At 36.5% G+C, this 27,521-nt stretch overlaps 2 protein-coding genes across 3 annotated transcripts; both read left to right on the forward strand.

Moving 5' to 3' along the window:
- The first annotated feature begins 1,581 nt into the window (after positions 1-1,581).
- slc22a31 (solute carrier family 22 member 31) lies at positions 1,582-13,858 on the forward strand. Its single transcript, XM_059537015.1, has 9 exons — positions 1,582-2,062; positions 4,088-4,191; positions 4,516-4,670; positions 6,751-6,919; positions 7,330-7,475; positions 8,484-8,592; positions 9,154-9,368; positions 9,597-9,708; positions 12,640-13,858. The coding sequence occupies exons 1-9, from the start codon at positions 1,673-1,675 to the stop codon at positions 13,070-13,072; spliced, it is 1,833 nt and encodes a 610-aa protein (XP_059392998.1). The 5' UTR covers positions 1,582-1,672; the 3' UTR covers positions 13,073-13,858.
- A 7,320-nt stretch (positions 13,859-21,178) lies between these two features.
- On the forward strand, positions 21,179-27,221 carry ist1 (IST1 factor associated with ESCRT-III). 2 transcript variants are annotated; one of them, XM_059537016.1, is made up of 10 exons: positions 21,179-21,317; positions 22,094-22,190; positions 22,289-22,469; positions 22,550-22,637; positions 22,726-22,809; positions 23,893-24,003; positions 24,088-24,264; positions 24,367-24,465; positions 25,720-25,768; positions 25,853-27,221. In XM_059537016.1, the coding sequence occupies exons 2-10, from the start codon at positions 22,103-22,105 to the stop codon at positions 26,017-26,019; spliced, it is 1,044 nt and encodes a 347-aa protein (XP_059392999.1). In that variant the 5' UTR covers positions 21,179-21,317; positions 22,094-22,102; the 3' UTR covers positions 26,020-27,221. The 2 variants fall into 2 exon arrangements, with proteins under 2 accessions (XP_059392999.1, XP_059393000.1); XM_059537017.1 differs by lacking the exon at positions 25,720-25,768 and having other exon boundaries at positions 24,367-24,475.
- Positions 27,222-27,521: the final 300 nt, after the last annotated feature.

Consider the following 27,521-nt stretch of genomic DNA (forward strand, 5'->3'; position numbering starts at 1 on the left):
ACTTTTGGTAGTTCCTAGGATAGCAAAATCCACTAAAGGAGGTAGAGCTTTTTCGCATTTGGCTCTCAAACTCTGGAATAGCCTTCCTGATAATGTTCGGGGTTCAGACACACACTCTCTGTTTAAATCTAGATTAAAAACACATCTCTTTCGCCAAGCATTCGAATAATGCATCTCATAATTTGTGACTGCAGTTATATCGGATTAAAAGTGCATTATTATGCTTTATCTTGAGTTAAACTAATTCAGTTTACTTGGTTGGAACAGCATGATGTCTCTATTTGTTTCTCTGTTTTGACATTTACATCCCGTAGTAACTAGGATATACACAAGCTCCAGTCTGGATCCAGAACACCTGAGAAGAGATGATGCTGACCCCTCAGAGGACCCCAGATGATGCTAACCCTGAAACAACATACAGAACTAACAAATATTGCTACAAGTGTGACTGCATCATATAATAATTTCTGTTAATAGTGTTCATCGTCTGTTTGATTACGTCTTTAATTTAATTTTTCCAAAAATTCCTGCCATATGCACATAAACTGAGTCACCACTTATAAGCTACTACTAAATATTGTAGAAAAAAACTTAATTTTCTGTAAAATTGCTTTGTAATGATTTGTATCGTAAAAAGCGCTATACAAATAAACTTGAATTGAAAATTTATTTAAAAATACACAGTATATATATTAAAAAATTATATGTATTTACACGTATATATTTAAAATAATTTGTAGTATATATAAATATATCTAATATATAAACATAACATATTTTTCTGAAATATATACATGCATGTGTGTATTTATACTGTATATACATAATAAATATAGTGTGATGATCAGTCAGGAGGGTCATATTCAAATTAGTTGTCTAAGGATTATGTTTTTTGATGGTGGTATCTAAGAGAGTAGGACGGCTGACGTCCGAAATAAAGCTGATATGATACATCACATTATTTTTATTTAAAAAAAAAAAAAAGTAAAAACAGTAAAAAACATGCATTTGCTGATATGTAAATAATGTATGTATTTTAACAATTGCTGAAATGACATTTCTTTTTTTCACGTAATATTTACTAAAATAATTAGAAATTATTAGAAATTAATAAATTAGAAATTAGAAGAGATTTATTTTTATATCATTTTCCAGATAGCAACTTCTTGATTGGGTGGTGTTTATATATATACTTAAGTATAAAAAGCTAAATATGCATCTCTTACATCTTTATTTGACCATCTAACTCTAGCACTCTCTATTCTAGTTGTTTTTTTATTTATTTTTTTGTTTTATATATATATATAAAAAAAACACTTGACGCTCTAACACTTGCACTCTCTATTCGTTTTCTAACTGCTTGTTTTCTTTAACAAATAAAAGCCTCTAACACAAGCCTTCTCTATTCTTTTTCTATTATATCTACTTGTCTAGCTGACCCGTGTATAATCAGCCAAAGAACACTTGTGAGCGATAACTCAAACGAATCAGTGAATCGGCTTTATGAGCCGCTTCGTTCAAAAGAATCGTCCGAATGAACCGATTGACTCAAATGAACCGAACTTCCATGTGTTACTTGGCTCTCAAATCTCCGTTAAGTTCATTCCTCAGCAGCACTACAAGGTGCAATGTCTTTGAGAAACAACTGTTTCCGTCGATAAGGGCTCTAGTTATGGAATTTGAAACTAAAATCTACCCTCAGATTGGTGGATATGGGAGATACAACCGGATCATAACGCTTTTCAGCTGGTTTCCAAACTTTGCGGTGTCGCTTAATGTCTTCAGCGATGTTTTCTTCACGCTCGTTCCCGAGTCTTACCACTGCAAACCTGATCTGGCGTTACTGCCGCCGTCTTCTCTTCTCGGAAACCTCTCCAGACAAGCGTACCTCAACCTCAGCATCCCGAGGCTGAAGGGGTCTGGGTTCAGTCACTGCGAACTTTACAAATACCCGCTGAACACGAGCAACTACACGGAGAGCGAGCCGAGGGACGTGGTGCCGTGCACCAGAGGATGGGAGTACGGCAAACCAGCCGGACTACACAACAATTTAGTGACCGAGGTCAGTATGCAAACACAGCAAAGCCAGCAGTCCACTCAAGCATTCAGACAAGACTTGTGTGAAATCACTTGCTTTGTGAGTTTCCTATAGTCGAGTCTAGTCGAGTGTGGTGTTATGCGCTATTTTCGCGTTTTAGGCATTCATTGGGATCATTATTAATTTGTAGATTTGTTTTATTTTATTTTAGAGAAGTATGCAAATAGTGACACAGGTGGTAGTGTGTGAGGCTTCTGTTTTGGGGTCACATTTGTACCCAGAAGTGGGATAAACCTGACAAAATCCTCCAAACCCATATTTTCGTGATGTCATCGTTTGTTTAAAAATTTCAATTTGTTTAAAAAATTTAAAAGTGGTTTTTTTTTTCTGTTAGAGGTGTGTGTTTGAGTATATCATTTATAACTAGCTGTATAAAAAAATAGAAATGTTCCGATTTTGATAGCGAAGTAAAAGTGTGTGCTTCCGCAACCCTCCTAAATGTAAATACTTATTATAATTCATATAAAATCTGCTAGGTCGATCCATCTATATTAGCTGTGACCATCATGGTCCAGTAATAATACATGTATCAGAACATGACTCTGGAGCACACAACCAGTCATAAGTAGCAATAGCCAAAAATAGCCAAAAATACATTGTTTGAGTCAAGATCATCTGTTTTATTTTATGCCAAAAATCATTAGAATATTAAGTAAAGATATTCTGTAAATTTCCTACTGTAAATATATCAGAACTTAATTTTTGATTAGGAACATGCATTCCTAAAAACATAATTTGGACCACTTTAAAGGCAATTTTTCTTAATATTTAGATTTTCTTCTTATTTTCTACTACTACTTTTTTTTTTAGATTTTCAAATATAGTAGTCAACTTTTAAAGTGGATCAGAAAAGTTCATCGAAGTTGTCCTAAGACAAGAACGCATCTTGGTTTTAGGACAATTTTGATGAAAGGTTTTGATCCACTTCAAATGTTGACTAGTGCAGTTGTATCTCGGACAAATATTGTCCTTTCCTAACAAATCATACATCAATGAAAAGCTTATTTATTCAGCTGTCAGATGCTGTATTAATCTCGATTGAAAATTTAGCTTTATTACTGGCTCACAGATGGGTTGTACATGTTCGAAAGAACTGCTTGTTTCTTTTTGTTAGTGTTGACCACCCATTTGGTTAAGAATATTGTGATTACATTACAGTGAAGTCATGATATGATATGTTTATTCAGGGATTAGAAAATGCTGTGATCCCCATCCCCATCATTAAAAGCCCAGGGAGCAGTGGTGAATAAGTCCTTGTTGGGTTCCTGGGTTGGGTACATAGCTGGAGCTTTTTGTGTGACCTTGACTAGCAGTATGTTTCCTTTTCCATGCTTAGGGAAAAAAAAAAAAAAAAAGCTTTTTTGTGGAATTTTTTAGGAAGATCCATGTGAAAGCAGAACGAGGTAGAGAAAGTTTGTGAGACTAGAGTAGCATGGCTTCACATTAGCTGTAATGTAATAATAGACGTAGATCATATAATAGGATAGAAAGAAAGCAGCATTTACACATCCTCAGCCTACCTCAGATTCCAAATGTAAAAACTGGAGCATTTAAATATTTCATGGATTTCATTTTTCCAAAACATTTGATTAACATCAGCATAGTGATAAATGGTGTGCCCTTTGAAAGACAAAAACATGTTTTTAAACTGTTTACTGTAGATTATTCTACCAACTCAAGTGTCTTCTGATGGTTATTGCTGGTTTTACGTAGTTTCTAGTTTGTTTTCTCATTATTACTGCTGGTTATTGATAGTCAATACCTCAGCTGACTTTAACCTTCTAGAGCATCTTGGGCTGGAAAACAACCTTGAATGAGCATCAGACCAGCTACCATTTTCCAGGATTGGTATGGTAGCATATTTACCATACTGCCCTGCTGGGGAAAAACAGGTCATGCCAGTTTGCAGTGGTTTGGTTTGTTTTCCCCAGAATTATTTCTCTAAGACAGTTGAACTGAAGTGTGTATCTTTCCTCTTCATGCTGACAGTGGGACTTGGTGTGCGCTGACTACTGGAAGATTCCACTCCAACACATATGTTTCATGACAGGCTGGACCCTGGGCTATATACTCCTTGGCACTATATGTGACTGGTGAGTTTCCCTAAATTATCATTACTTTGTGTTGTATTAATTGTTTTCTAAAATGCTTGTACTTAAAATGCACAAGCTTAAAAAATGATCAAAAAGTAAGTGAAAGATGCTAGAAAGTTTTGGCAATAAACTTCTAAATCACTGTCAAGGTGATCATTAGCGAATGAAGTCGGTCAGTTAGTTCTACTCAAGATCGCAGTGCCCTAGCAGAATAGCTGCAAATGTAATCAGTTCAAATTGTTGTCTTGATAACTTCAGATAAGTGTCATGCACCGCTCTTGTTTGAGACGTGCTGATGTTCTGTGTGTTTGTGTGTTGTCTCAGGTTGGGTCGTCGGTGTGTTCTGCTGCTGTCTGTGGTTCTCTCGGGCTTGCTGGGAATCATGTCTTGTCTTTCTAACAGTCCTTCTGCGTTCCCATTTCTTCGACTCTGCCAAGGCTCAACATTAGCCGGAGTGTTTTTGTCTTCTTATATTGCACGCAAGTACTCTCCATCATTTGACCTCTTTAAGTATGCAGCTGATAAGACCGTGATAAGACACAAAAGGATGTCTGCTATACACAAGTGGTTTTGCAATGTAAGGGACATTGAATAGTTTCTGCTAGGCCAAATTTAACTTAAAGTTACTTAAATCATAATATATATATATAACAAACACACTTTCACCCAAAGTTTGGATACATTTGACTGAATGTTTTCATCTTAATATGGTAGCCAAATATAAAATGTCCACACATGCTAATTTCATTATAAAATTAAGTAAAGTGAAGAAAAAGCAGCCAACAGTTGTCCAGCAAATTATTCTAAAATGTGGACAGTAAAAATTTGTAGAGTAGACATTTGACTGTAGTGTGTGTGTGTGTGTTTATATGATATAATCATGTTCCCGAAGGTTTTTGCGAGATCGGCCCTTCAGACTTGCTCAATAGTGCACTTTTGATAAGGAGTGTGTTATTGCTTGATGTTGGGTCTCGAAGGGCAACAGGAGGCTTCCTGGAATGTTCGGTGGGGTTTCTCCGTCTGCGGGGGAGGGGTGAAGCGATTGACGGGGAACAGCCGTCTCACGAACACCCTGTTCAAACCATAACAACTCTCTCTGTTACGTCACGTTCTGAGTGATCAACTGAGGAAAGTTCAGGGTGTTTTGTCTACTGTGTGTTTGTTCTGTGTTTTTGTCTTAGCATTGCAGAAGTGAGAGAGTATACATGAAGTATCTAACGGACAAGATCTACTTTCTGTTCTTTCCATTGTAAAGAGGTCCGGGTTTTTTTCCCACACTTCCTGTGATTGTTATATGAGGGTTTATGTGCATGTTGACTGTTAGCCAGAGTGCTCTTTCCGACATGAAAGCCCCTTTAGTGTGCTGTCAGGGTGGTGCTGTCTGTAAAGAGGAACTGGAGGAAACTGGATGTAAACACAGGCTCATACACAATCTTTTCTGCTTTTATATATGTCATGTGAAATGTCAAGGCACACCTACTCATTCTATATCATTACTATGTCCAAATTTTAGAATAAGAGTGTTGCAAGAGTTTCCATGTATACTGGCCTCTGGATGTTTTTCTTTCACTTTATTTAGTTTTAACAAAGAAATGTGTAAACTACTGGCAAAAAATGCTCTCCAAGGCTGCATTTATTTGATCAAAAATACAGTAAAAACCGTTATATTGTGAAATATTATTACTGTTTAAAAGAACTGTTTTCTGTTTTAAAATATTTTATATTGTAATTTATTTCTGTGATGCAAAGCTGAATTTGCAGCAGCTATTATTAATGTCTTCGGTGTAACACGAGTCTTCGGCTGCTTGTACTGTGATACACCAGCAGGAATTCAAATTATTCATTTAAGACACATTAAATTTGTCAAAAGTGACAGTGACAGTTTCAACATTGATAATAAGAACCATTATAAATAAGCAAGCACCAATAATAAATGATAATACTTGAGGACCAAATCAGAATAATTTCTTAAGGATCATGTGAGACTGAAGACTGGAGTAATGGCTGTAAATTCAGAAAACTGTTATTTTAAGTTTTAATAATATTTCACAAGATCACTTTTTCTACACTTTTTTTGTTTAATCAAGTAAATGCATCTTTGGCTAGCATTAGAGGCTCTTTTTTAACAACATAAAAAAATCCTTCTTATTCCAGTATTATGTAAATTCACAATTGATATTGGTCTACAGTTATTGTAAAAATATTCAAGATCAGAAGAATGATAAATTCAGTCAAATGTATCCAAAATTAGGATGTGTGTGTGATGTACTTCCTAAATATTTTGTTAAACCATTTTATTATCAAAGATGGACAATTTCAAAAGAGTGAAGAGTAGTTTCGCTGGTCTATTGTGCTGCAAGACTTTAGGAACAATGATTGGATAGAGGACATGGGGACTTCCTGTTATGTACGAGTCTGTAGGAAAAGACTGACCTTTTTCTAGAGTTAAGGTCACGCTCACCAATAATACTCTTTAATACTTTCCTTGACATACCAAATTCATACATTAACTTTCACAATTTTGTCATTATTCCTGTTTGTTTTTTCTACATGGTTCAGGACTGGAGTGGTGTGACCCTCCTCACAGACTCATGGTGTCCATGGTCAGTGGCTTCTTTGCCGTGTTTGCAGAGCTCCTGTTGCCAGGGTTTGCCGTGCTTTGCCGTGATTGGCCTGTACTTCAGGCTGTTGCCACACTGCCCCTGCTGCTACTCCTTTCCTATTGGTGGTGAGTCAGATATATGCTGTCATCTTCATGTCCTTCAGTCTCTCATGATCCTTTGTACACGTTTCAATTCACTACAGACATTTGGCTGAAAATGAGTCGGTACTAAGCTCATCGTATTTAATGATTTGTTATAACCATTCGATCCGCTGGATAGCTGCTGAGTTCAGGTTACAGTGCATCCTATGATAAAGCTGTTCTTCCCTTATGTCATGTGAGATGTACACATGACTTTACAGAACATTTAGCGTATTGTACTTTCACTCAAAAGGCTATTATAATATTTACATCAAGCCCATAGGATCACCAGCATTAAGACAGATTAATAACTTAAGACCAAGCATCTATAATAACATGATTGTTTGTGTGTGTGTGTGTGTGTGTGTGTGTGTGTGTGGCGAATGTGGCAACAGCTGTGCTTCAGTGTTCCCAGAATCTCCTCGTTGGCTCATGGCCACATCTCAGATTCCTCAAGCAAAGAAATGTCTCCAGTCTTTTTCAGCACGAAATGGCGTGTGTGTTAGTGATGAGCTCTACCCCGCTGAAACACTGCTGTCAGGTAAAAATCTCAGCATGACAAACGTCAGCTACTGACTTAAGAAGTGCTTTAATCAGTAAAAGTTTAAATTATTTAACCCTCTGATTCAAGATTTGCAAATGATTGCTTCTCAGCCAAATATTGTCCTATCCCAACAAACCATAGGGCCTGTCCTAAAACTCACACTTGCAGCATTTGCACATGTTTCCTAAGTATTTACTCTACTAAGTCTTAAGTGTTCAAACGGACGTTAAGACCTCAAGTGTGTGCAGAACTTTTGATTATGTGATGGGACACACAACATGATAATGTTTTTACAAAACGTTATTTACTTTGAGTTTCCCTCAGATTTTGGCACATTCCTGAACCTGTTGAAGGGTTACTATTGGTAACTAATATCATAAATACATATTCAATACGTGCGTAGCCTCAAAATACTGCTTTTAGAGGTAAAGTGTCTGCTAGATGACTAAATGTAATGGAAATGGACACTGAGCTTTGGTATTTAGCCGACAATGTGCATTTAGTTCCTGTCATGTTCACGCAAGCGTGGGTACTGGGACAGAGCCATAGAGTAGACTCGGACATACAGATACAGATTTTTGGAGCATCTGTCTTGCCAAATGAGTCATGTCTGAATTAAATCACCCTATTTATAAAAATAGAACAAAATAAATCTGAAGTTTGCATGCAGACTTCATGGAAAATTACTACCCAACAGTCAGTGCATCACCAGAATGTAGTTTTGAGGACCCATGTCCCGAGGATGGCATCTGAGAGATGGTCAGAGATATTTATGGCATGCAGTAATGATAGCCTGCTCACTGGCTGAATTACATTACAGCAAATCAAGGCCCATCGTGGATGGTGAATAGAGCCATTTAGGGTGTTTAATCTGAAAGAATTGAGCACAGAGAATGTTTTGTTTGGAATGTGCTGGTCAGGTTTTCCTGGAAAAGACTGATTGAATTCTACCAACTCTTCACTCTTTAACCCTCTACTTTACATTCTCTCGGTCTTCTTCTGTAGAGATAGATGAGGTATTCCCTGAACACATCCAGCCAGAGTATCATCATGTTGTCGAGCTGCGTCACACCAGAGTCATCTGGAAGAACTGCCTCATCTTGGGCTTCACTCTGTAAGTTACACTAGAAAATGTGGCTGCAAGCCAATCACAAACTTCAATTACACATTTAAGTATGAAATATTAAAAAACGCCTGTGGAAATCTAGACCCATCATTCATCGCTGTTTTTGGAAATAAGCGAATCGGCCCATTCTGTGGGCAGAATATTAACCGAAAAAACACAAACTCTTCAAAAGTATAGGACATTTTTGATAAATGCTCATTTTGCTCTTGCAGTTAATGCAAATCCTGTGCAACTGGGTACACTTCTAACAATAAATGAGCAAAATCCTGCATTCAATATTGTGTGTTAGATTATATTTTGTAAATCTTGTTTGAATTTAATTTCAGCATTTACTAATACATCATTAAAACTGACAGTTTTATGGGTTAATATTACTTAATGGACCTGAGCTAAAATGAACTAAAAGCAACTGTTTTTATTATCTAACATCAACTAAGATGAATAAATTCTGTAACAAATGTATTTCTCATTGACAGTTGACCAAAGTTAAGTTGTGAAGTGTTATTTCGTTTTGATTGAAGTATAAACTGTTTTCCTTGTCGTCCTCAGCTTCATTGGCACAGGAATCCAGTACTGCTTCACACGTAACCTGCATATCTACTCGCCACACTTCTACTTCAGCTATTTTCTTCGTGTGCTGACCGGAGCTCTGGCCTGCATCTTCTTGTGTGTGTCTGTGGACCGCTTTGGCCGCAGGGGGATGCTGCTGCTGGCAGCTATAGTCACGGGGCTGTCTTCACTGCTGCTGCTGGCCCTCACACAATGTAAGATCCTCTTCAAGCGTGACACAAAGACATGTGCTGTTGCAGGAGCTAGGGGGGGAAACTAGACTGCCCTTATAACTTAAAATCAAAGAAACTATGGCATGTATGCTTTATTGAAAAGGCAATCACAACAAGCTCAGTGTAAATGTGGAAAGCCTTTGGATCTGTCCTATGATTTTTGGTTTGTATTTGTTTTCCTGAGTCTCAGTCTCTACTGTCTTGTTTCAGACCTGCGTGGAGGGCTTGTTCTGGTTCTGTCTGTAGTGGGTCTCCTCTCGTCTCAGGCTTTGGCTATGCTCAGTGTGTTCTTTGGCAGTGAAGTCATGCCAACTGTTGTCCGGTAATCTAAAACCGTTACTACATACATCTGTGGCATGTTACACAAATGTAATGCATTGATATAATGTATAGAATTTAGTTTAGGTTTGCAGTCTCTTAGTCTGAGGTTAGTTTATGATGATAAACAACAATAAAACCAACTCGAAAATCCAGAGGGTAGGAAAACTAAGGTGTAGACATTGAAACCGGGTTTGTGTGGTTTCATAAAATAAAAGTGGCAACAAAAACATATGTATTTATTTATTCAGTCTTCCAACAAGGAATGTAGTTCTCAAGCAATGTTTAGCAGAATGGTTTTCAGGCCACACAAGTGTAGTAATACTGCAGTATTTCTAATATAATGAGGTCACAGGGATTGAACAAGGAGTGTTTTACAACAGCTTCGAATGCAACTTAGCCAACTATCTAAAGTATAAAAATGATTTTAGCCTGTAAACTTGTTAAAAATAATAGTCCTGTGGCAGGTAAGTAGCAAAAAAACATTATCAAATGTGACAAAACAAACACGCAGAGTTACAGAGATTAGATTCGCAGCGTTGCAAAATAAGTAAAAAAAGAGATAAAACCTGCATTGGCAGTCAAAAGTTCAAAAGAACTGATTACGCTTTTTTGTTTGTTTGTTTTTGAAAATATTATGCTCACCAATGCTGAATTTATTTGATCAAAATTACAGTAAAACAAAAGTAAAGTATTACTGTTTATTTTTTATTTTTTTTAAAGGTGGTTTATTCCTGTGATGGCAAAGCTAAATATTCAGAAGCCATACTCCAGTCTTCAGTGTCACGTGATTCTTCAGAAATCATTCTAATATTATGATTTGGTGTTCAAGAAACTATTTTTATTATCAATGATGTGAAAACATTTTTGCTGCGTCATATTGTTTGTGGAAACTTGACACACCACTATTGAAATGATTAGGTAAAAAAGGAATACTTTTATTCTGCAAGGAAAATTAAATTGACCAAAAGTGAAATTTATGATATTACAAAAGGCTTCTATTTCAAATAAATGTTCTTTTTACCTTTCATCAAAGAATCCTGAAAAAATTTATCTCATTTTTGCTAAAATATTACCAGTTTCTAACATTGATAATAATGAGAACCATTACTAATACTTTAAGGTTAAGTTATTAAAGGGTTAGTTCACCCAATAATCAAAATTATGTTATTAATAATACACCCTCATGTTGTTCCAAACCAGTAAGAGCTCCGTTTATCTTCAGAACACAGTTTAAGATATTTTAGATTTAGTCAGAGAGCTCTCAGTCCCTCCATTGAAATTGTGTGAACGGTCTACTGTCTATGTCCAGAAAGGTAAGAAAAACATCATCAAAGTAGTCCATGTGACATCAGAGGGTCAGTTAGAATTTTTTGAAGCATCGAAAATAAATTTTGGTCCAAAAATAGCAAAAACTACAACTTTATTCATCATTGTCTTCTCTTCCGGATCTGTTGTGAGAGAGAGTTCAAAATAAAGCAGTTTGTGATATCCGGTTTGCGAATGAATCATTTGATGTAACCGGATCTTTTTGAACCAGTTCACCAAATCGAACTGAATCGTTTTAAACGGTTCGCATCTCTAATACGCATTAATCCACAAATGACTTAAGCTGTTAACTTTTTTAATGTGGCTGACACTCCCTCTGAGTTCAAACAAACCAATATCCCGGAGTAATTCATTTACTCAAACAGTATACTGACTGAACTGAAGATGAACGCCGAGCCGAGCCAGATAACGAACGATCGATTGACTCGTTCTCGAGTCAAGAACCGTTTCTATCAGACGTTTCCGATTCGAGAACCGAGGAGCTGATGATACTGCGCATGTGTGATTCAGCGTGAAGCAGACTGACACACAGAGCGTCTGAACTGAACTGATTCTTTTGGTGATTGATTCTGAACTGATTCTGTGCTAGTGTTATGAGCGCGGGTAAACCGAAGGCTTGAATCAAGGGCAATCATCACCAATGATGCCATTACGTCGAGCGCAAAAGAACCGGTGAACTGTTTTTTTTTCAACCTGTTTATTGAATCAAACTGTCCGAAAGAACTACTAGTGATCCGAAAACCGATGAGTCAATCGTTCGTTTGTTATCTGGCTTGGCTCGGTGTTCATCTTCAGTTCCTTCTTCACAGCAGTTCAGTCAGTGTACTGTTTGAGTAAATGAATTACTCTGGGATATTGGTTTGTTTGAACTCAGAGGGAGTGTCAGCTACATTAAAAAAAAGTTAACAGCTTAAGTCATTTGTGGATTAATGCGTATTGGAGACGCGAACAGTTTAAAATTATTCAGTTTGATTTGGTGAACTGGTTCAAAAAGATCCGGTTACATCGAATGATTCATTCGCGAAACAGATATCACAAACTGCTTTGTTTTGAACTCTCTCACAACAGACACGGAAGAGAAGACAATGCAGAATAAAGTCGTAATTTTTGCTATTTTTGGACCAAAATGTATTTTCGATGCTTAAAATATTCTGACTGACCCTCTGATGTCACATGGTCTACTTTGATGATGTTTTTCTTACCTTTCTGGACATGGACAGTATAACGTACACACAGCTTCAATGGAGGGACTGAGAGCTCTCGGACTAAATCTAAAATATCTTAAACTGTGTTCCAAAAATAAACGGAGGTCTTACGGGTTTGAAACGACATGAGGGTGAGTTATTTATAACATAATTTTGATTATTGGGTGAACTAACCCTTTAACATCAAAATTGAATGATTTCTGAAGGATCATGTGACGCTGAAAAACTTCTGCTGAAAATTCCACTTCAACATCACAAGAATAAATAAATGTAAAAAAAAAATTTTTTTTACTTTTACATTGTAATAATATTTCAAAATATTACTTTTTTTACTGTATGTTTGATCAAATAAATGAAGAGTCTTCTTTTTAAAAAGCTTTATTATTCCATGTCTCTCTCAGCGGTGGTACACTGGGTCTGATCATGGCCGCAGGCTGCGTGGGAATGGCTGCTTCCTCTCTAATGGAGCTGCAGAATAATAGCGGCTATTTCCTGCATCATGTGATCTTTGCCTCCTTCGCCGTCCTCTCTGTCCTGTGCATCATGCTGCTGCCAGAGAGCAAACACAAACCTCTGCCGGACTCGCTTAAAGACGGAGAGCGTCAACGACCTCCTCCTCTCTTCCTCTCACGCATCAGCCGGGACAACCCACCCTTACTGCGCACGCAGCCACACAGCTCCGAGTACAACCGGGACAATTACTCCCGCCTTGTCACTGCCACCAGAAAGATGCTCACCAAAGATGCTCTGCCATACAAGATCTCCATTTCGCCACAAGCGCCTCTACTGGCCAGTAATGGCACTGCTCCAGACGCCAATAACGACTCGTCCTAGAATTTCACCAAAGCTGTTTTGACACGCAGGACCTCATCTCATAGCATGGCAAGTTTGGCCACTGCGTCTTTTCCCAGGGAAGACGTCGTCTTGGTGCTTAAAATGTGGAGTATGTTGAGTATCTGGTTGATGAATGGTGAAGTTTTCAGTTTGTTGTGACTTTGTAAATGTATTTTTTATTGGTTAGGAATCCCAGCTCTATGCACAGATGTTGCTGGGAGACTCTGTCCATAATTTATGAGCTTAAGCATCATGTCTCTCCTTTTATGTTTGAGTGAAGTTTACTTTTTAGTATCATGTCCACTAACAGTCACCTGAGAGCCATCGCCTGTCCACTTAGTGGGTACATCTCATGTCTCTCATTAGTGTAGTCCTGTGACAAAAGCATAAAGGCTTACTTAACCTCACCGACTGGTGATTCACTGAGGGCTGCTAAAAACTCCACTCAGTATCATAGTTTTATTTCCTCCGAGTGGAATGAATGGCTCTCGATGAAGTCAGAATCACTTGGGAAATGTCTTCTCTTTATAATATTGGAATGTGATTTTGTTTCTCAATTTCTCCTTGTGAAGATTTGTGGCATCACATTCCTATCTTTCTGCTTTTGTGTTTTGTCTACATGTCAATATGTGTGTTTTTTCATGTGTCAAGCTGAGCTAGAACTGAACCAAACCTGACAAAGCAAGGGAACTGTTTTTGTCATTGTTTTTGCTTTTCTATTTCTGTTTTTATTTGTTATTCTCTATGTTTGAAATTGAAATAAACTGTTTACTGTTCCAAGCTGAAGTAGTACTCCTTGTATGTCTGATACTGAAGCTAATATTTAACAAGTGAGCAAATTTGGACACTGGGTGTACACATTTCCTCCTCTTTGGCAGAGATGTGGGAAATAATTCAGTGCAACCTTCATACTGCTTTATAGATATTTTCTAGCTGTTTAGTGTGTTTGGTGTGCATTATGGAAGTGCTTCCTAATTTTTTTTTTTAAACCCATTACGTCAAATATGAAATGCTTACCCCTTAAATTAATGTTTAAATAATTTCCCTATTTAATGATTTTCACAGTTGTCTGATATCAGTTAGTGGTCACAATACAGTGGGTAAAATAAGTATTGAACACAGAACCATTTTTAAATATATTCCTAAAGGGATGTTGACATGACATTTTCACCAGATGTCGGTAACAATCCAACTAATCCATACATACCATGAAAACAATACAAATAAGTTCAGAAATTAAGTTCTGTGAATTGAAATGGAATGACCCAGGAAAAAAAGTATTGAACATGCTTAATGAACTGTATTTATTACAGTACAAAAGCATTTGTTGGTAATGACAGCTTCAAGACGCCTCCTGTATGGAGAAACACAGGTTTGATGTTGGCCCATTCTTAAACTTTTTCCCTGGGTCATTTTACTTTATTACACAGAACTTAATTTCTAAAAAATTTTTTGTTTTTTGCATGTATGGATTACTTGGATTGTTACCGACATTTGTTGAAAATTTAGTGTAAACAGCACCTTTAGAAATATATTTACTGGGAAAAATGGTGACATGTTCAGTACTTATTTTACCTGCTTTAACATGCCTGTAAAAATTATATATATATATATATATATAAATGTATGCATTTAGCAGACGCTTTTATCAAAAGCGACTTACAGTGCATTCAGGCTATCAATTTTTACCTATCAGGGAATCGAACCCCCAACCTTGCGCTTGTTAGTTAAGTAGCCTCGTACCGGTTCTTCACAAACCTCAGTTTGAGAAACCCTGATATAAAGTAGTAACAACTTTTAATAAAGATATCAATATAATATATCAAAATTTCTTTTGATATCAATATAATATAGATGGTAAAAGGAGTCAGAATACATAACCCAAAGTGTGTAAATTATTATTTTAATAATACTGTTTTGATCATGTAATTTTACAAAATTAGCAATGGACTACAATTTACATTGCTGGATCTTTAAAATGATATACACATGTTCCTTTTTATATGTTATATGTATTGTTATATATGTATTGTGGTAAAGTGTCATTTAAAAACAGCTGCTTCTCACTGTCTCCAAATGATGGCAGCGGTGAGATGTGTCCATATTTACACCTTTCCTCTGCTTCAATAGATGTCTAAGTATCATGTTCAAGCAAGCTGACAGATAAAGCCTGAAGAAAAATTTTATATTTTCAATTAGCCAATTAATATTTTTAATAACATTTTTAAAGCATGGCCACCACAAAATCATTATTTGATCATATTTAGCTTAAATAAAGATTTAAAATCATAAGATATAGTTAAATAGCTATGATGCTGTTTTTGAAATAAAATCTTTGTAGCCATGACAGGAAACACTGGAATCTAACAAGGGCTTAGAAAAAAAAATAAAAAAGAACAAAACAGCTTATCTTAAAAAACAAAGCATATACATCAAACCAAGAAGGGAAACAGTTATAGAATGTGTCCTGTTTTGGGTCCTAAACTCATGAAACATTGGTTTTCATATTTTAGAAGTCAATGCAATTTGGGAAAGAAATCAATAAAATTTATATGTGTGAAAATATTCAAATGTAACCCCTTCCTAATTACATTTATTTTGTAATTAAGTTGCATGTAATAAAATGTTATATGTAACTAGTAACTCCTCAACACTCCAAACACACATATACACACATACACAGATTAGAATCTTTTAAATTGTAATAACAGACATCATCAGTGCATACAGCCTCACGAGGGCCACAGACACTACTGACTTACATTATGAGTTTCCATGATGAAATTCGTGCATGTTGGATCAGTCTGTAATTTATTTATTTATTTACTTTACTTTGATTTTTGATGTGAATTTGACTCCAGCCCTTAATGTGTTGATGATTTTAGATTCCATTGACCATTGTCACATAATTTTATTCTCAACAATTTACACATCGTAGTGAAGATATATTTGGATCTAATGTGTGATTTAAATATTACCTTAATTTTTTCATACAAACATAAACACAACGTTTTACCTTTGTAAATTATTGTTGCTCCTCTATGCCCCGCCTTTCTGAAACACATTGATTTTACAAACCTCATCATTCTGAAAAGCGAGGTTTGCTCTGATTGGCCAGCTATCAAGTGCATTGTGATTGGCTGAATACCTCAAGCGTATGATAGAAATGTTTCACCCCTTAACATACTCTGATGCGTGTTCAGGCACGATGAGACAAAACCAATAAAACCCATTACAAACAATGCATTTGTTGCATCCAGTGAGGACATATTACTGTTTTTTTTTTACTTATTGTGTTGCGTATTGTGCTGCGTAAATTTAAAACCATGTCTTTTACTACAAACACTTCCACACAAGAACATTGTTATCACACAAGAACATTTTGATAGAAAACCAAAAATATTTAAAGTAGATAAAATGTGAATAAATAAAATGGAAATGTCTACATACTACATACAATTACTACTGTAAACTTTGCAAATAGGACATCAGCCCCTTCAAGTCAATGAACAATAACAAAGTGGGCTGCAATGAATGTCTGTGACAGCTGACAATGACAGAGGCACGCAGGGTTTTTTTCCACTGGAGTACTCACGTGAAGGATGCGTGCACAACTCATAACTAATATCATCACGCGCTGGGTGCGCCCCTCCCCCTATAACTGTTCTGTCTCGCGGAGGAGCTCATTTGTGTGCATCTGTGTGAAACACGCATAGGATAAAAGAACGACAGAAAGAACGGCTCCCCTCCAGCCGCGACTCGGCTCCCATTGTTCATGTTTATGAGCCGTTCAAAAGAATCGGTTCGTTCGCGAACGTCGCAACCGTGACCGGCTTTGAGTGTGACCGGCTGATGATTGGCTGTTCTGCCTTAAGTCCCGCCTCTCTTGGGGTCTTATCGGTCAGCTCGTGCTGAGGAGGCGGGAACTTATGGTTATGGTTATTTACATCTCCCTTTTCCAGGTACTTTGAATGAGTGTTTATGCTTTCGAGGTTTTTAAATAAGCTTGATATTGTGTTTGGGAAGATGTTCTGTTATCGTTTTGTTGACATGTGGAGTGTTTTCGGTATTATATTTCGATTTTTAGACTAATGCTAATTGCTATTATTGGGATATTGTTCAGCAGCTAGCTAAATTCGGTTATGTAACGTTATGTGGCATGCAATGTATAACATAACTGTGATGAAGAAGGCAGGGAATTGACGAGGAGGGGGGACAAACTGCCATTGTTAAGCAGTGTATTTATGGGTTCATTGCCAGTGCAACTGATTTTGATATTTTTTGCATGGTTTGTTGATTAGCTGAATACTTTTGTGGATACTTACCTGTTGTGTTTGATTGTAACGTTACCTGTTGAGGAGAAAAAAAGGGAGAAATGGTGACATTGTTTGCATACCTGTTGAAGAACTATGAAAGAAAAGTGTATATTATTTTAATGTTTAAAAACGTAAAGTATTTTAATATTAAACATATTAAAAAAGTAAATTGTTACATTATTTATACCACAAGAGAAAAAACTTTGTGTGGGCATTTTTTTCTCTCCTTTTCTGATTTTTTTTTTTTTTTAATGTAGGATTATTTTTTTTCCCAGCCAAACGCAGCAAGCCAGAAATCCGGCACAGTGCCGGAGAACTTTAAGCCCTGCGTTTAATTGTACCCCTCTGTCACTGTATTCATCGTTTTTATTGTTTATAAACAAACCACATCCATTCCCCGCACTTTTGAAAAGCTTGCTACGCCCCTGAACGTCACAACTCTAAAGTGAAGGCGTCAGTTTTGCGGGTGGATATGAGCTTCTGTAGCGGCTTTCTGTTACATTTTAATGATATAAAATGATTTAAAGATTTTTGTAGTATTATTTTATCAGTATTTATCTGCTGCTACACTACATTGTTGACGTGATTTCTTAGGAATAGCACAGACATATGGAGCCAAAAGAGTCAATAAAGATAAATGCACACACTACATTCACATATGCACACATAGGATTCATACATGCACACACATAATTCATAAATACACACACAGGATACACAAATGCGCACAAAATTCACAAATGCACACACAAAATTTAAAAAGCACAGAAGATTCACAAATGCATACAAAATTCAGAAATGCACACACAATTCAGAAATGCAAACAACATTTACAAATGCGCTCAAGATTCACAAATGCACAGGACAAGATTCAGAAATGTATTTCTGATGCACACACACATATATCTTGATTTACAAACTGCTTGCGGTCTGTGAACTTCACTGCATTTGTTTGTGAATTTTGAGACTCCCCTGACTTGGCTCTACACACAAATGCCTTTTTTTAAACAGGGAAGGATCTGCAACCAATCAGATATCTCCCTTCTTTTAGCCAATCACAAGAACGCACCCCACGTGGGGGATTGTTTACTTATAAGCCAATCAGCGAACGACTCACTTTCCTCAGCGAACAACTCACTTTCCTCAGCGAACGATTCACTTTCCTCACGCAGCGAACGACTCGCTTTCCTCAGCGAACGACTCACTTACCTCACGCAGCGAACGACTCACTTACCTCACGCAGCCGGCGACCCACTTTCCTCTCGCAGTGGACCACTGACTCTCTCTTCATGTAGGGAACGAATATTATAATTAAAGTGACTTCTATGTTGCATCCAAAAGAATATTTAGATATATTTAAATATTCAAAAAGGTGTAATTTTTTTTTTTACTTTCATTAAAATATTTCAATAAAATGAAATAATTGCCTATTGCAAATTTATGAATCCATGGTTAACTTTTTTTCTGCAGTCACTGGGCTATATGTATTGAGACATTTTTAAATTTATATTTTGTAAAAAATAATAAAAAATAAACCTGAATTGTAATCTAAACATCTGTATTTTCATACAATTTCATAAATAAGTAGGCTATAATATGCTGCACCACAGGCAGGCGCTGTGTGAACGCGTTTATGTCATTGGTTTATAAGTAAACAATCCCCCACGTGGAGTGCGTTCTTGTGATTGGCTAAAAGAAGGGAGATATCTGATTGGTTGCAGATCATTCCCTGTTTAAAAAAAGGCATTTGTGTGTCGAGCCAAGTCAGGGGAGTCTCAAAATTCACAAACAAATGCAATGAAGTTCACAGACCGCAAGCAGTTTGTAAATCAAGATATATGTGTGTGTGCATCAGAAATACATTTCTGAATCTTGTCCTGTGTATTTGTGAATCTTGAGCGCATTTGTAAATGTTGTTTGCATTTCTGAATTGTGTGTGTATTTCTGAATTTTGTGTGCAATTCTGAATTTTGTAAGCATTTGTGAATCTTCTGTGCTTTTTAAATTTTGTGTGTGCATTTGTAAATTTTGTGCGCATTTGTGTATCCTGTGTTTGTATTTATGAATCATATGTGTGCATGTACGAAATTTTGTGTGTGCATATGTGAATGTAGTGTGTGCATTTATCTTTATTGAGACTCTTTTGGCTCCATACAGACAACTTATATCATTATCATCATTGTTATCAGGATACTTGCGGTACGTTTTCTTGATTTAAGACAATCATTACAGGACCTGGTTATCTACATACATTTACAGTCTTAAACTAGGTCATATTTTCCCCCAGCACATAATGTACAGTACTGAATTTAATGTATCTAACAATGACCGATGCTATTTTGCCACAGCACTGTCAATCACTAAACTGTTAATTAACCAATATAAACCCTTTTTTTTTTACCATGCTTTTTTTTTTTACTGTAATAATAAAGCAAAAATGGGGGGGGGGGGCAATGAAAATCAAGGTAGTCTTTAATAATGCCTAACTATATATCCAAATGCAAAACCTATTACATGGTAGTAATTATGAGTTTCCAACAACTAGGGTATACACAGTCATGGATATATAGGGCTATACAGCCATCTAATGGTTACACAACGGCATAATACATGTCCTTTCTAAATTTCCAGGGAACGGAGCGAGTTTTGCCCCATCAGACAAGAACCTTACTTTGTTCAGACACATCATCTTTGTATGACTGGGATCTTGATCTTCAGACACCTGATATTATGAAAATATTTACATTTCTTTGGAGCTCTAGATTAAAACACATAGTTCATAAGTACACAATAGGTTGTACTTTATTCTTATTAGTCTATGTTGATCTTGGATTAGCATACCAACAGCATATGATTGTTAAGTTAAAATTCTCTCATCTTTTACTCACCCTCATGCTGTCCCAGATGCATATTAATTTCTTTCTACTGGACAGGTAAACACAAATTAAGATTTTTAGGCAAATAATCCATCTCTGTGATTCGTAAAGGTGCTTTAAAACCACACACAGTTACCGTGACAGTAACCCACCTGACCTATGTGGTTGAATCAGTATCTTTTGAAGTGAAACAAAAAATGAGACAAATTTTAACTTTTGACTATTAACAATCCCTTTCGATCAACTGTCATACATGCATGAGTAACAGTTTACTTGTGTTATGTGGATTCTTTGTGTTTATGTCATGAAAGAAAGTCATATACATCTGGAATGGCTTTAAGGTGAGTAAATTAGAGAATCTTAATTTTTTGGGGTGGACAGATTATTTATGTTTTTTTTTTTAAAGAAGTTTCTTATGCTCATCAATGCATTTATTTGATCAAAAATACAGAATTTTTTTTTTTTTTTTGAATAGGCTATTATTGCAATTGAAAATAACCGTTTGATATTTTAATATACTTTAAAATAAAATTTATTCCTGTGAAGCAAAGCTGAATATTCAACATCATTACTCCAGTCTTCATTGTCACATGATCTTCAGAAATCATTGTAATATGCTCATTTATTACAGTATCTTTTGTATTAGAAAATTCAGTGCTGCGTCACAGAAACCAATTAAAGTATAAGATAGTAAACCAATATTAGAAATTGCAATAATAATTCACAATATTACTGTATTTTAATCAAATAAATGCAGCCTTGATGAGCATAAGAGACTCCAGTATAAAACATTACAAATCTATATATATCTAGATTATCTTGTCATGTGATGTCAATAACGATATCATAAACATTACCTCATTACAGACATGTGACTGGTCCACCCTAGTGACGGGGGTTTCCCCTCACACGCGATTTTCCACTGGCGATCAGGTGACGTGTGGCGTCACGGATTAAGTCACGTCCAATGCGGAAGTGAATGCTAACGGAGCAGTCGCCCAAACATTCTAATCGAAACCGACTCTTTCCCAGCGTCTGAAGAGAAGCTGACACGTAAATATGATATCTATTATATGTTTTGTACGATATTTATGAGATATTCAAGATGTTTTGATGATTTGTCAGTATCTGTAGGATCTTGAGTGCTTTATTTAGCTTCTCCAGCCGCTAGTCGAGTCTCTTCCTGGTTTGGACAGTCAGATTTCTGACACGCCGAAAACCTGTTCAAATATCATTTGTACGTTCGGTACGTTCAGTATAGAGCCATATAATTAATAACAAGTGACTGCTTGTCAGTCAGCTAACGTTACTCCGTTTCTCTTATGTCATTTTACTCTTGTTTTGGCCAACTGTTGTGACTCATTAATCAGAGTCATCAGTCAGCATAGACTCGAATTAACAATTGATCCACTGTTTCTAAATAAGTAACGTTAGGAGGGCAACCAACAAGACGTGCTAGATTATTACTATATTTTGGAACAAGCAACGTTACCATGGTGTTTTTTGTAGTTATTGGGAGAACTATGTAGACACCATGATGAATAAATCATTCAGTACAACAGTATAAGTCCACAATCCTGCCACTGTTTGGACTACTGGTATCATTACTTTTATCATTTACACTGTTTTTGTGGTTCCTGGGTGTTAGACGAAACTAAAGGAGGTTTCTAAAAGCTGACTTGTTCTATTGTCATCACATGGCAGTGACGTCACTCACCAAACAGGAGGCATATCTCTAATGCAAATCTGTATATATGCTTGATATATGCCATGTAAGATATTTGAGTCTTTTCTGCCCCTTTTACCTGATGTTTGGCTCCTCTCCGCAGGTCTCCATCATGTTTGTTGGAGGGTTTAAATCCGAGAGACTTCGTGTCAATCTCAGGCTGGTCATAAACCGCCTCAAACTTCTTGAGAAGAAGAAAAGTAAGTTTGGTTGTCTACAAGTTGCATATTGTTTGAAGTTTTGGGATGTTCTGAGTTAAGTTGATTTAACGGAATTGAACTCGCTTGATCTGAATTAGCTGAATTAGCCCAGAAGGCTCGCAAGGAGATCGCAGACTACTTGTCGGCCGGGAAAGATGAGCGTGCGAGAATCAGAGTCGAGCACATCATCAGAGAGGATTATTTGGTGGAGGCCATGGAGATCCTGGAGTTATACTGTGATTTGCTGATCACCCGTTTTGGCTTAATACAGTCCATGAAGTGAGTAACGTTTTATTTTATTGTTTTAAAGGTGATTTTATTTCCTTTCATGTTCTTGAATTTTTCTGTTCTCTTTTCAGAGAACTGGACCCTGGACTACAAGAAGCAGTGTCCACTCTCATCTGGGCTGCCCCTCGACTGCAAGCAGAAGTGACAGAACTGAAGATTGTGGGTTTTGTTTGTGTCTGTCTTTAATCTATTTCTAGGATGTAGTTCTACTTTGGAATAGTCATGTCTTTTTCCCTTCCTTTTACAGGTTTCAGATCAGCTGTGCGCCAAATACAGCAAGGAGTATGGAAAGCTATGCAGGACAAATCAGATTGGAACAGTTAATGATAGGGTATGATGAAACACATTTGTTTAGAGGTGGTGGGCACAAAATCGAACTCGTAGTACTGTGTACTTGAGCAAATATTACAATAACTATTGCTCATTCTTGGATTAGGTTATTTTCAAAACTCCTTGAAGTAATTATTATGCTAAAAGTATTAGATTTTTGGCATGTAACAGCACACCTGATCTACCTCAAATCATACTGCTTGATAAGGAGTGGTATCCTTAGTTGTTTGTAACAAGTCTGGTAATGTGTGTGTGATGCTCATTTAGAGTATGATAAGCAGTTTTTCATCTCTAACCATTCCCAGGATTCAAAAGTTATGTAGTGTATAATTTTCCCCAGAGATATGACTTTTACCTGGTTGATGAAACATTTTAAGGCTTATTCACATCAAGAACGATAACTAAAAAGCAAACCATTACAATAACAATATTGACATCCACATCAATAGATGATAATGTTTTTTTGTGTATGTGCATATATATAAAAATATGTGTGTGTATGTGTTTGTGACCCTGAACCACAAAACCAGTCATAAGGATCCTTTTTAGGCCGAGATACATCTATTTGAAAATCTGGAATCTGAGGGTGCAAAATACTGAGAAAATCGCCTTTGAATTTGTTCAAATGAATTCTTAGCAATGCTTATTACTAATCAAAAATTAAATTTTATTCTTATTATTATTATTATTTAAGTTAACAAAATATCTTCATGGAACATGATCTTTACCTCATAATCCTAATGATTTTTGGCATAAAAGAAAAAACGATAATTTTGAGCAATACATGTGTATTTTTGACTATTGCTAAAAATATACCCCAGTGACTTAAGGCTGGTTTTGTGGTCCAGGGTCACACATGTTGTGTTCCATTTGTGGTGTGGATTTTCCCTATTCTTATGGAGTTCGAACAATTATTAATTAAAATGTTACGATTACTGTTATGCTTTTATTCGTTGGTGTGAATGGACCTTGTGAACATGGATTGAGCCAAGGCAAAGTCAGAATATGAAAAATGTCTAAGGAGCTGGTTCTTTAAAGCTGCTTTTAAGCCATTGTGAATTCATATTGCACCTTATTTCTGTAGCTTATGCACAAACTGAGCGTGGAGGCCCCTCCCAAGATTTTGGTAGAGCGTTACCTCATTGAGATCGCCAAAAACTACAACGTTCCCTATGAACCTGATGCCATGGTTCGGGTAGGAATTAGTTTCCTCTTCTTTTTTTTTTTCAACTTTCTCATCTGTACAAGCAGCAGCTTTCCTTATTTGTATCATTCACAGCCAGAGGTGTGTCTGGGTGAAGAGGCCGATCTGATTGATGTGGACAGTGACTTCAAGAAGCCAGGAGCTGGTGGTGGTGGAGGAGGAGGAGGAGGAGGGTTTACGGCTCCCGCTGTAGGCATGCCTATGCCCATGCCCATGCCCACAGCTTTCAACTACCCCATGCCCAAAGGAGCTGTAAGACCAACCACTGACTAACTCATTTTACTTTACCGATCTAAGAAGTCTGATTGTTTGGCTGTGAGATGAGATCCATTTAAAATAACGTTTCCCCTACAGGAGCCCTTTAATGGTTCTGTTGGCTTTAGCAACTTCCAGGCTCCAGTGAGAGGAGGGCAGCCCCCACAGCTGCCCAGCTGCCCACCCACCTATGAATCTGTAAGTGCAAGTGATCACCACTCCTCGCACCCTTCCAGACAGACGGAGACGACTTGTTCACCTTGCAGGGAAGAGTAGTTTATTCCAGTTCACATGCTGTGTTAGTCCTGCTCTGTTGTCAGTCTTCTGATCTCACACAGGCATGTGCTACGGGCCGCAAAGGATCGGAAACACTACATTCTGATCTCTCTTGCACCAAGTGTATGGCTTTTTGGGGGAAGTGCTTTTAAGTATTTAAGTAGATATGCTATATGTGAAAATGTGCACACAAATATATATTAAAAAGGTGAATCTCATATGGGTTGTCAAGAACATGTCTTGTAAAATGAAAAGAAAAATAGTATTTTGCATAAACTGAAGCATTTTGTTTGGATCAGTAAGACATTATATTATTATAATCATAAATGACACACATCGTCATTATACAGAAATGCAAGATTTTTTCTTTTGATTTTGCTTTTCGTGACATTCACCTTGAAGCATTCACCCCAACAAATCCTTCCTATTGACAAACACAGTGACAACGGGGGCCTCATTTATAAAACGCACAATACGATCAGATTAAATCCTAAATTCCATGGATTTCTGATTTTATAAAGCAAAAAACTGCATAAAGCATTTTTATGCATAGCCAATTGAAGGTCATGTGTACAGATTCTTTTTGTACACATATATTTCAGTAATTAAAATAATCCGGCATTGATTATGAGAATGTAAAGATACACATACAATCACAATATTCATTAATATTATATGTGAAAATCAGCAGTTGTTTTTTTTTGATAATTGTTATATAAATTCATTAATTGTATATAATTTCCTGGAATTCTGTAAATTCCTAAACTGAAAAATGTATGCATGCCATATAGGGATATTTATGGCTGTTCTGTACATCACATTAATATGCATGTTTGTATTGCACATGAATTTAAGATCAACTGTAATTTCTAAAGTGATGCATTTAGCAAATCCCTGAATTTCTTTGTATGTATGACCATTTAAGAATTAGTTTGTTTTATAAACCTTTTGGAGAGTGATGTACTTCAACATTTAGGATCGTTCTGTGCGCACCTTTATAAATGAGAACCCAGGTTTTCCAAATATTAACTAGGTTCACTCACTACGGTGGTCTGTTCTAACTCCGTGCATGGTTCACAATTCTAATCCTTCACATATCACTACAGCAGTATTGATTCTTTGCAGTAGTTGCTGTGTATGTATAAGATGTTAACATGTTTTCATGTGTTTTTAAAGATCGATGAGTTGTCTGTCAAACCCTCTAATCCTTCCCAGGTCGTCCCAGGTATGTGTTCTCTCCCAATATAATTGTTTTATCGCTTGTATTATGATGCTTTTCTTTCTAAAAGAAAGCTGTGTTTCTCTCTAGGCCCAGCCCCGTCTGCTCAGATCTATGACAACTCTTCCCTTCCTGAACTTCCATCTGTTCCCGACACACTCCCAGCCTCCTCCTTCGGAGCGAAAGCCAACACATCAGACGACATTGACTTTGACGACCTGTCACGGCGCTTTGAAGAGCTCAAGAAGAAGACCTAATTACAGAGAGCACATCTGGGAGTCAGAACATCTGTCTCCGCTGCCACACGAGGATAGTTCAATGTACCCTGTCCATATTCACATACTCACAGGTCTTCTGGTGGAGGTGTAATATAATGCTTGTAACTTAACACAATGAAGGATTGGATGCTGTATAGACACTTGTGAATGGCAGTGGCAGAAATGTATACGCTCATTTTAGACTTTTACTTAACATGGACTGTTGACAAATCTCCTATCCTTTGAATGAGCACTTTGCTTAGAGGGCCTTGCTGACAATTAAAACTAGTTAATCATCTGTAGTGTAATAATCTCTGCACCTTGTATGAGCACCTGAGAAGTCTATTGAATATTTATATTAAAGATTAGATTATAATTTCGGCGTTTGGTAACTTACCCCTTTAAAAAGCAAAGAACAAAACTTTGTCTAAGTTTTCCCCCAGCAAATCAGAAATCTCAGACTTTTCTAGGAAAAAGCAGGTTTAACCTGTTGCCATTATTTACACCCAGAGTTGTGTAATGAACTATGATTCTGCAAACAACTGTCATGGATTGTAAGTGGATCACAATGTTTGTGCAAAGTGACTCAGCTTTTTGTTATTGACAGAATGTGTTTTGATGTTATGGTTTGGTGAACACCAAAGTGTGCTTGATTCTGGTGAACTAAGCACAGAATTTAAGAAAAGATTACTTAATTTAGAGTAATCTCTGTGTCCTAAAGTTAGGCGTTTCCTATTATTTTTTCTGTTAACGTAGTTACTCATGTCAGCCATCTTAATTTGACTCAAAAGGAAAGGCTTTGTATTTTATCTACAATAACACTCCTTTTCTAGTCCTGTCTTTGTGTGTGTGTGTGTGTGTGTGTGTTTCTGGACTGAATTTGCTTTAGTTTCCACATCTAAAGCTGTTGCCTTTCTCTGGGAAATGTGACTTTCCTGCCAGCTTGTACCATGGACTCCACATTTGAATAAGTATTTACATGCTAATTCTTTTCTTTGGTGGGTTTTTTTATCATATATCATTGACTTACTTGTTGTAGGATTTGACTGTTTAAAGTGTCAGTGTCTTAAGTTTTGAAAGAGTTGTTTTGGTTGCTTTCTACTTGATTATATAACACTAATTTGTGTTTTATGTTTGATACTGGCTTTAGCTTGCATTGAAAACAAATCTTATGCCATGTAATAAAGTCTATTTGCTCATAACTTATACTTCTCACCAAAGTAATGATTCATTTAATAAGTAATTTTAATTTGTTCAAACGAAAGATACCACAACATGAACTTTATTAAACTGCTGTAAGTCTTTTTCATTAGTTAAAACAGCATGAATACATATAAATGAATGTCTATCTATCTATCTATATCTATCATATATATATATATATCTATATATATACATACACACACACACACACACAAGCGTTAGGCTGTACTTGTGACGTTATAGCACTCCATCGGCTTATACGCTTTAAAACCACTAGGGGGTGAAGTAACACAATTTAT

This window comes from Carassius carassius, chromosome 3, assembly GCF_963082965.1.
Source record: "Carassius carassius chromosome 3, fCarCar2.1, whole genome shotgun sequence".
NCBI classification, from domain to species: Eukaryota; Metazoa; Chordata; class Actinopteri; order Cypriniformes; family Cyprinidae; genus Carassius; species Carassius carassius.

What these genes read in the sequence shown, in the direction of transcription:
- slc22a31 (XM_059537015.1), top strand. Translation starts at nt 1,673, where the DNA reads ATGGAATTTGAAACTAAAATCTACCCTCAGATTGGTGGATATGGGAGA. An exon ending in CTTGGCACTATATGTGACTG is followed by an intron (nt 4,192 to 4,515) that starts GTGAGTTTCCCT and finishes GTGTTGTCTCAG; the next exon opens with GTTGGGTCGTCGGTGTGTTC. An exon ending in CGCTGAAACACTGCTGTCAG is followed by an intron (nt 7,476 to 8,483) that starts GTAAAAATCTCA and finishes CTTCTTCTGTAG; the next exon opens with AGATAGATGAGGTATTCCCT.
- ist1 (XM_059537016.1), top strand. Translation starts at nt 22,103, where the DNA reads ATGTTTGTTGGAGGGTTTAAATCCGAGAGACTTCGTGTCAATCTCAGG. An exon ending in GGCTTAATACAGTCCATGAA is followed by an intron (nt 22,470 to 22,549) that starts GTGAGTAACGTT and finishes TTCTCTTTTCAG; the next exon opens with AGAACTGGACCCTGGACTAC. An exon ending in AAGTGACAGAACTGAAGATT is followed by an intron (nt 22,638 to 22,725) that starts GTGGGTTTTGTT and finishes TTCCTTTTACAG; the next exon opens with GTTTCAGATCAGCTGTGCGC.